The following is a 10,426-nucleotide window of genomic DNA, read 5'->3' on the forward strand; positions in this document are numbered from 1 at the left end:
CTACAGGCCACTGGCCTGACTATTCACTGAAGTATGGACCTTCGACGTTGCCGAACCGGGCGATACTGAAGGATTTCGACGAGTTTGCTTGGATCGCTTAGCTGGCTTGATGGTGGACGACAGTGAAGTCAGTATAGCTTCCTTGCGTTCTCTTTCACTCCGATGATGATGATGCTCCCTTTTTTCGGCGAAAATTTCTGGCAGCCACTGGATGAAGACACCACTCAACAAAGCCAACAAAGCCACCGCCACGTCGAGCGGCATGTCGGCTTCGCTGGGGCCGCCCCATAGCACCACGATGACCGAGGCCGTGATCACCCCCATGCGGCCGAACGCATACGAGATGGTGAGCCCCAAACTCCGTATCGTGGTGGGGAAAACCTCCGCCTTGTAGCCGTTGTTGACGCTAAGCGGAGCGGACGCCAGGCTCTCGACGACGACGCCGACTGCGGATGAAAGCGGTGGCGCCATCGCCACAGAGGAGGCTGCAAGCGCGACGACAGAGGCGCTAAGAAACGCGAGCAGTATAGAGAGCGTCTCCCGCTGTCCGTGGTTACTGATGTAGCAGGAGAGACTCGCGTAGAGCGACGCCTGGACGACCATGTGCACTGTGCCCCAGAAGTGGCCGGTCGTGGCGTTCAGAAGTACGAGACCGTAGTAGGCGAGATTCACGCTGAACCACGACAGCAGCACCGACAGGACGCCCCAGCGAAAAACCGGCTCTTGCAGGAACGTCTCGGTGCTCACGATGGTCATGATGTATAAGTTAGCGGTCTCATGCTTTTGGAGCTGAGATGTGAGCGCTCTGAAGGAATTTCGCGCCTTGTCCGCGCTCAAGCCGTTGCTAGTCGCCGCTGCCACGACAGCTATCTCCGCGACGCGAGGCTGTCCCGTGCAGAGAAGCCAGCTGGGCGACTCGTCGAAGAGGCAGCACCAGAGGACCAGCATCAACGTAGGCACCAGCAGGAGCAAGTGTGCCGTGAGCCAATGTGGCTCCAACAAAGACAGCACGTGCAAAGCCGGTGGAACCAGCGTCGTGCCCACCGCTGTGTCCAGGACGCCGTACGTGGCCCGGTTCTGGTTGCCGGTCACTTCGTAGATGAGAATGAACATCAGCACCTGAACCGAGCAGCTGGACGCGGAGATGCAGAAACGGGTCACCAGGAACATGATGAATGTCTGCGCCAGGCTGCAGGCTACGCTAAATGCAAGGAGGCACAGCACGCTGCCCATGATGACCAGCTGGCGGCCGATCCTGTCAAATACGAACCCGGCGGCCGGCACGAGCAATGCAGCTCCCAGCATGTTGGTAGTGGTGGTGAACTTGTGGAGCCAGCGCTTATCGCAGACGAGGTCCCACCGGCTCACGATGCTGTCGCTGGCGTCATTGGTGTCGTAATCCCACTTGCGGCACGGCAACACGCGGCGTACCTCTTCGGAATTTTCCGGCTGGGATGTTAAGGTGACAAATTAAAGATTGTCGCTTGAAAAGACACGGCTCTGTTTCCCAAACACTGTTGCGTACTTCTAACTCTTGTCAAATATGCAGCGGCCTTGTCGCGAAAGCCAACTTCATGTTAGACAGTGCAGCTAAGAAAACAGTAATCCTAGCGAAGAAGCTGAGCGAAAACAGGCCAAGATTTCTGAATTCTAAAAGGCCACTGCTGGCGACACGATCACTGCCCCGGAACTGCTGATGTTCTATTGTAGAACAAAGCGACGTTTTCATTTTTGCTTTGTTATGAATGGTACAAGTGTTAATATAAGTGTGCCTAGGCGTAAATGTGACGCTAGAAAGTCCGATTATGACAATATCACGAACCGTTGTAGCAGCGACTTGAATATCACTTAAAATATTTTCCACACATTTGGCCGCCCTTCTTGTTTGCGAAAAATATAAAGAATTTCAAACACTTCTTTGTGACTGACTCTTGTTCACTACCTTCCTTATCCACAAAATGCTACATGTGTGAAGTTGAAGAGGAGTATTACAGCTTGATAGAGTAGCCAACTCCGAAGCGTGCGCGAATTGACTTGAGTGAAGGACGTGGCTGACGAGATGAGCAGAAGGGTTCACACACTGAATGATTAAACGAGGGTTTGCTTTCAAAATAAGGTGCTCTGAGTAGGTCTCACATATAAGCCGCGTACTCATCACGTCGCAATCACTGTGTGCGAGCGTATCACGTTGCAGCACGTCGGTTTAATATGAGAGTGGCGATTTCACGGTAAATGTTACCATGCGTGAACCACTGCTGTTTGCCTGCGTAGTACACAGAACCCACGGAGAGACGCGTTTGCTTGAGGCGTTGCTGTGCGCGATCGTACATAACCTCCGAGAAAGTTGGCATTGTCATTGCCTCCCACGGCGCATCGCATCATGGTAGAAGCGTTAAACTTTACTTGAATTATGGCACTATACGTGCAAAAACCACTATCATATCATGAGGCACGCCGTAGTCAAACACTACGGTATAATTTTGACCACTGGGGTTCTTTAACGAGTGCCTAAACCTAAGTACACGAGTGTTTTTCAATTTCGCCCTCACCGAAGTGTGGCTACCACGGTCGGGATCGAACTTGTGATCTCAAGCAATGCCATAGCCGCAAAGCTACCACGGCGGGCACAGAAATGTTGATTCGGAGTTCGACGCCTAGACTCTACAGTGCTACCGTGTCGCTTAGACGCTGCGGTGCTTTAATGCGGCTTTGAGTGTGCGCTCCGTGCGTCAGTTGTCCACTTGACAAATTCGCATTGTGTTTATTTTTCAGAAATAGCGGAAGTCTACCGTTCCTTGAACTTCATTGTATCCAGCTTTTCCGCAACCGCTGTAGTCTCTAGCTGTAGCTAGGGTGCCTCTGGGGAGTGTGCGTCGAGGCAACCGATAGTAGCAGCGATTCCTCGCCTTCTCACGTCACCTTTTCTCTTTCCCGCCGTACCCCCATGTATGCGAATTGCCAGCGAGGAGTGCCAAGGCTCACTCGTTTCGTGGCTGCGTCCGGTCTACCCATTATCTGCCTGCTCTCCCCCTCCTCCCAATCGTTCTACATACTTGGCCTCTGAACGGTTGTACATTAGTTGAAAGGTAAGTTGTGCAGTATCGGCAATGCTTTTGCGGGGCGTCGCGGATAATTAAAGCCGTCAAGATGCTATTGGGACGATGCCCAGGCCGCACCAGTGGGCATTGTGCAGATTCGACGCTGTGCAAAGGTCAACACGTGTTTCTCGCCTCGCGTTTCCTCTCAGCCACGCTCCTGTCGCGTGCACATACGCTCAGAACCACCACCCGACGCGGCGTGTAATCGGCAGCAGCAGCAGTGCAATAGTCGAAAAGGCAAATAAAGCTTTGCTTTAGAATGCAGTTGGGTTGGCCATGTAATGCTTAGATCATGCGCCTCCGCTTCTACTCCGGCCGCGGCTGTGCATGGTGAGGCTGAATACGTAGTATGGCTGAAAATTCCTTATGTCTATTCACTCGCTGCTGTTTTCGATTGGCTTCACGCCAGTGTTCTGAAACCGAGTGTCCGCGTTCATGAGTGAGATCTGTTCAGTGTTGCCTGGGCGCTCATGGCGCCGTGCTTGTTAATTTAGTTAGTAAGCGAATGTTAACATCACCTCACACAGCTCATAAAACTACTAACCTTACTGCGCATAGCTGTCTAATTTGCTATCCGAAACAATGCTTCTTCTTGGAGGGGCAACGGAGGCTCTCTTGAACAAAATGCCGTTTGGTACATTGAAGCTCAAAATTTACTAGGACACCATTTCATTTCATCGCAAATTTTGCGAACGCGTGTCTCCGATCTGGGGTGACCCAGAATTCGTTCTGCGTTGATACGACTTCGGACGTCACAGCATAAAATTGGTAAATTGCAATATTTGCCGTAAAGTAATTAGTTTTAAAGTATATAACAAAACGCGTTAATTAGTCTACTATTCATTTTGGCTTCTTGTGCAAATATTATCTGCCTCTGCGAGTAATCTGTAGCTCAAAAAGTAGAATTGGGCTACATATATGCCACTGGGGATTTTCAAGAACATTCTGCTAACGATAAAATAAGGCACTTTACATATGCCCTGCTGATAAGCAAGAGTTCTCACCATCGTCAACGGTGGGTGGTAAACGGTGCACTGGCTGAAGCTGCCGTCAGCCTCAAGGGGTATGCCCACGTTCCTCCACGCCTCCCTGGACATGCCGCTGAGTTCGTTCGGCGGCCGGCACCAGTGGTCCACGTCGCGGCCGATCAAGAAGTGGGCAAAAGAATTGGGCACCACCACGGACAACATGCCGGTGAAGAGCAGGCGCCGCTGGAAGTTGCCGTGTCCAAGGATGGCATAGATGCTTTCTTGGATGGCCGTGCGGACATCGTTGAAAAGGACGAATGCTGGAGCAGAGCTCACCGGATGCGCCGCTGGGCACGTTTCCGGAGCTTCTCGGTCATCCTTTGCCGACCGTGCCGTATCCTGGGCCGGCATGTCGCTAAGCTTAGCCGTGGCGAGAACAAGGGGTTAAAATTCCCTATATCATACAAATGCCAGCTCGCTTGCTGCTCAATTGCTAACACATTACGTGCATTTCACTTCATCCTCTTCTTCTTCTGCGCGAGCGATCAGATCACGTGTGGTATTTACTTTTTTGTCCTCTCTTAAGCTGTCACGTGTGCAGAGCGGCACTGGTCACGAGTAAAAATTGTAATGCCCAATGAAGATATAGCTGGGCACAAAAAAAGCATGAGTGCAACATGGCGTTGGCCGCAAAATACAGCTGTGCTGGTGATCGACTAACTGCGTCATTCATTGGTTAAAGCTTTAATCTCGATTATTTCTAAAAGGGGTAATCCGATCGGTATACTGCAACGGGAACCTGTACTTAAGTTGTGGGATGGTACCTAGCTTCAGGTCCCCATGTTACGATGTATTCTTTATATGGTATTTGTATACGGTATTCTTTATACCCACTTTTCGGGGTCTGTTGTTATCTGTCTGCCTATCTATCTATCTATTGTTAAGAACGTCCAGCTGCAGTGCAAAGTTTTGCCAACCCGTTGCGACTGTGGAAGCAACATCTCGGGAGCATCGCCGCCAACCTCCAGCCACAGCGTGACTAAATCGACTTTGTGCCGGGGAACAAGACGCGCATTCGCCACTCTCCGTCGCTTCAGCTAGGATGCGTTCGATGAAGCAGGCTTTGTGCTGAAACCGCCGCCAACCTCTAGCCTGATCGCCGTTGTGACGGAATGAGTTCGGCGGCCAACTATTGTTCCCAAACTCCCCAACGCGGACCTGATCTGCTACGGGTGCGCGAGTTGCCGCGCAAACGCCGTTTTGCACTGCTTCCCACGCACCGACCAATACGCGAGACAACAACGCGCTACCCGGAACGGCTCCGAGTTCTACGGGGCCCCTCTGACGTCGGCTCCGGGCCTTCGCACCTGTGTGTATGCGTGTGCATGTGTGCGTGTAGACCGTCCTGCGGGGAGCCGGCTAGTTTGCGATGACTAAACGAACGTTCGCATCACCTTGTATCGGGAGAGGACCGAGTGTTTAAAAACCGCTGTTGCGCGGCGGCTCAGTTCACTCTCTCTCAAGCAGTCATGTTAGACTGATATAAATACCGTAAATAAACCCATATTCCTCATTCTCGATGAGAAGCAGTCCTTCCCTTCATCAACGTCCTCAGCGTGGATAAGTTGGACGATGGCATGGGCCAGCTACCCTCGAATTCATGCCGGACTCCAATCTTGACAACGGATCACGAGCGATGGGATCGAGCCCCCATCTGTCTGTCTGTCTGTCTGTCTGTCTGTCTGTCTGTCTGTCTGTCTGTCTGTCTGTCTGTCTGTCTGTCTGTCTGTCTGTCTGTCGGTCGGTCGGTCGGTCGGTCGGTCGGTCGGTCGGTCGGTCGGTCGGTCGGTCGGTCGGTCGGTCGGTCGGTCGGTCGGTCGGTCGGTCGGTCGGTCGGTCGGTCGGTCGGTCGGTCGGTCGGTCGGTCGGTCGGTCGGTCGGTCGGTCGGTCGGTCGGTCGGTCGGTCGGTCGGTCGGTCGGTCGGTCGGTCGGTCGGTCGGTCGGTCGGTCGGTCGGTCGGTCGGTCGGTCGGTCGGTCGGTCGGTCGGTCGGTCGGTCGGTCGGTCGGTCGGTCGGTCGGTCGGTCGGTCGGTCGGTCGGTCGGTCGGTCGGTCGGTCGGTCGGTCGGTCGGTCGGTCGGTCGGTCGGTCGGTCGGTCGGTCGGTCGGTCGGTCGGTCGGTCGGTCGGTCGGTCGGTCGGTCGGTCGGTCGGTCGGTCGGTCGGTCGGTCGGTCGGTCGGTCGGTCGGTCGGTCGGTCGGTCGGTCGGTCGGTCGGTCGGTCGGTCGGTCGGTCGGTCGGTCGGTCGGTCGGTCGGTCGGTCGGTCGGTCGGTCGGTCGGTCGGTCGGTCGGTCGGTCGGTCGGTCGGTCGGTCGGTCGGTCGGTCGGTCGGTCGGTCGGTCGGTCGGTCGGTCGGTCGGTCGGTCGGTCGGTCGGTCGGTCGGTCGGTCGGTCGGTCGGTCGGTCGGTCGGTCGGTCGGTCGGTCGGTCGGTCGGTCGGTCGGTCGGTCGGTCGGTCGGTCGGTCGGTCGGTCGGTCGGTCGGTCGGTCGGTCGGTCGGTCGGTCGGTCGGTCGGTCGGTCGGTCGGTCGGTCGGTCGGTCGGTCGGTCGGTCGGTCGGTCGGTCGGTCGGTCGGTCGGTCGGTCGGTCGGTCGGTCGGTCGGTCGGTCGGTCGGTCGGTCGGTCGGTCGGTCGGTCGGTCGGTCGGTCGGTCGGTAGTGGGGTCCTAGCCTAGGAGATTTCACCTCACTTGAAAAACAAGCATACCCGGCACCGCGATTCGAAGCTCGGCCGGCCAGAGCAACAGTGCGATGCTCTAACGATTGTGCCACATTTATTCACATTGTATTTATTACTCTGATTCATATTATATATGAAATGCACTACTTCCAATTAGCTTCAGATGATCATAAGCAATGACTTGGCAACGAGGAGAACATACAAAGAAAACGTCATAGAAAGCAACACCATCCATCTGAATAAAAACTTGAAAGGAGAATTTAAACACCTAACCAAACGTGCACCCATTCGGCTGATATTCATTTTGATCGCAAATGTACTTAACTGCGTAATCATTTGAAGAGAATGCGATCTGGAGGAAACACTTTTTTTCTTCATTTAGGTTTTGCATACGAGACCTCCATATGCTATTGCAGGCCTATCAGTAAAGAAAGAATCGAATGGTACATTGTCAGACTGAGCTACAATATATCTGATACTATGAGAATTAAGATCAATGTCTTTCTTGATGTAAACGTATGTGTATACGCACGTATACTTCTCTCATGCCAACACCAAATGGTGCTTTCTGATGGTCGCCACTTGTTAATTATGATGATGGCTTTCATACTATTGCACATACCCCTAATGGCTGATTGGCCATGTATAATCGCGGTGACAACCTTAGAATGAGAAGTTTGTACGTAAGCGGTGTAATTTAAGATAGATTTGCGTAGAGACTCCAGCCAGTTAGGTTCGCTTAATTGGTCAACATCAAAGGGTTTCGAAACAACTGCTCTTTCTCCTTGCAGATCTGCCTTTGTGTCACTGTTCTTTGGATGAAACCTGAATTTCTAGGCAAATTTTATGGGTGGTGCTTATATCACTGCTCAGCCGCAGGTAACATGATAGCTCGAAACAACTAGCTTTTATTAGTTAGTTATTGGAGCATTTAGATTAGCCGAACAAAGTCATTAATATGTGAGCGGCGTGACGCTAGTTCGGCCCTCCTTCAAAGGTTAAGGGAAGGTGCGCTGCATTCTTGTGGGCGGAACCTGTTTGTAAGCTTTTAGTTTGTCACCGACCAAAGCTCTTTGAGTTGACCGCCCCGTGTTGATGATACATATAAGTTGCTACTGTGGCACAACTCCTCAACGAGAAGCGTGTTCGCATGTGGATTATGATGACAACTTGCATACATTGATACATACATAAGAAGCCTGCGGTGCAATAAGAAAAGTACGGTACAATAATAGTGGCGCAGTACAAGAAGCGTGCGCTACAAGAAGTGGGCCGCACGTATTGTGACAACGTCGATTATCTCTTTGACAAGATCCCCATGTGTTGAGGATTATGATTTCCATAATACGACACATGCCCACAATGAAGGATCGGCGAAGAAGCGTTTCTGCGGGGTGGCTATTTATGTTGCTTGTTTCCAGGCGAGATGGGCCGTTAATCTAGTAATGAGTCATTTAAATCGTAGTACGACATTAGTTTAGCATTTGAGGGGAAAATATTGTCAAATTTTATCTCAAGACGTAACTTGGATTGACCTGTTGGTTGAATACGTTGAATTTGCACATTCGATGGTTTTAGTTGGCCTGTATAAATACAATCTGAGGTTTGCGTAGTCACTGCCAATGATTATAACAAAATGAACTTGGTTCATAAATGAAAACATACATTAATTTTCTTTGAGGAGAATCATAAATATTTAAGTACATTTGGACTGTGAGGATCCTGAATCCTCTTTATAGAGATGGTGTTGGCGCTTCCATGCACAGAACGGTGTTTGCAACAAACTTGGGTGGTCCAAGGCACAATCGCAGAGCTTCCTTTTCTAATAAAACCAGAGGCTTCATTTTATAAGCTGGGCTGCCAGAAATCAAGACACCCAAATTCCATGATAGGTCGGCCATACATTTTATATATCATAATTAGTGTATGTCTTCGCAAGCCATATCGTCGGTTACTGAACTTACGCAACCATCCCAAGGCACGAGTTGCCTCAACGCGACTTCTTAAATGTGGCTCTTTCAGCTTAATGTGCTATCATACGTGATTCTCAGGTATTTAATAGAGAATTCACCAGGGGAGTGAACTCTTCACGAAACATCAGCGAAATGTGAACGGGAACATCTCAAGGAGAGAGAACAACTGCACGGCCACAACAACCAACGTCGTCTACGTCATCTTCTACCCACAACAAGTACGAAAACTGGCGCTCGATCTGGTGATGACGACCATGAAATGAACTTGTAATACGCCGTAGGAATATATATATATATATATATATATATATATATATATATATATATATATATATATATATATATATATATATATATATATATATATATATATATATATATTTATTTATATAGCACACCACAAGTTTACCGAGCTCTAGATTTATTTCGTTAGTCCAGCAGACTTATCTTAGGGTCATCGCTTCGCAGGGCTTCGAAAATCCAATGAGCTGCAGCATTAACATGTTCTTCCGTGCTCAACAAACTCTCGCTGCACGGCATGGCGCAACGCTGGAAAGCAAAACTACGGGGTTACTGTTGCTGTGAGCAGCTAGGATGCTTGCTGGTATTTGTGAAACATGTCAACACTGCTAAAGAAAAAAACAAAACACGAATCGCGAAGTGTTTCTGCACTACGAACAACAGGGTCTGCAGGTGCAGTGGCCGTCCTGTTGTCATCGCGTTGTGCGTTTGCCTGTCTAAGCAGTATTAGGTTGTGTAGCCATACTGACTTATTCATATCAAATAATAGGAAGTAAGTCTTACGTACCCATATCGGAAGACTAAAAGCAGCAGAAACGTTGCTAATCTAAAAGACAGGGCGTTTTATTTCGTGTCGTTAAGGAAACTTTCCATGTAAACAAATGTGTGATTGGTTCAGGCGATCTAGATATTTTTGAAACTACGTCACTTCAGTTTCAATCCGAGAACTGGCTTTACCAACGATGAAACCACGGAGTAGCCGTAGTGTAACACTTATGAGTTTCGTGTACGTCTTATCAGGTAAATTAAGCCTCCGGTTGAGATAAAAAAACTTAGTTCCGCCACGCATACCATGTGAACTCTGCATTACAAGTGTTCTTCATCGACCCCGTTTATTCGCCGGTCTTTCGTGCCCTTTCGATCCGCATCGTCACATCAATTCTAGCAATTGAAGAAAATAATCTTCATAAATGAACAGCAATATCGACACGTGCTCTTGTCTTTATCGGGCGATACGTTTCACCGCCTAACAAATGTTATCGCACAGCGCAGGACGCACTTGCATGTGTCGGAAGTTTCTGTTATTTATCGATGGTTTCATCCGCTGTCTGTTGTCGCCGAATTGTGTAATCTGATTGTATGTATGCGCGGCGCGAATGACGTAGAATTTTGTGGAAGGCATGCGGGTCCCAGCGATTACTCTGGAACATTTGGCGACTGATTTGTAAAAGCCGACGCTCTTGACTCGCTGATCACATTTTCGACGATTGCCGATTGTGTTCACCGCTGTCGCCCTTCTTTGAGTGTAGCCTGTTTTTGAGGGCACAAGTTCGCCCAATAAAACGCTAGTTTCGTCTTTCCAAGTTTGACTACTTTCTTCACCGTCACTACCACGTGACAATATT

The 10,426-nt window shown here is 50.2% G+C and overlaps 1 protein-coding gene across 1 annotated transcript; it reads right to left on the minus strand.

Moving 5' to 3' along the window:
* LOC126540390 (solute carrier family 22 member 7-like) lies at positions 1-4,477 on the minus strand. The gene is made up of 2 exons (XM_050187196.3): positions 4,103-4,477; positions 1-1,449 (listed from the first exon to the last, which is right to left on the minus strand). The coding sequence occupies exons 1-2, from the start codon at positions 4,475-4,477 to the stop codon at positions 1-3; spliced, it is 1,824 nt and encodes a 607-aa protein (XP_050043153.3).
* Positions 4,478-10,426: the final 5,949 nt, after the last annotated feature.

Source organism: Dermacentor andersoni, chromosome 3, assembly GCF_023375885.2.
Source record: "Dermacentor andersoni chromosome 3, qqDerAnde1_hic_scaffold, whole genome shotgun sequence".
Taxonomy (NCBI): Eukaryota; Metazoa; Arthropoda; class Arachnida; order Ixodida; family Ixodidae; genus Dermacentor; species Dermacentor andersoni.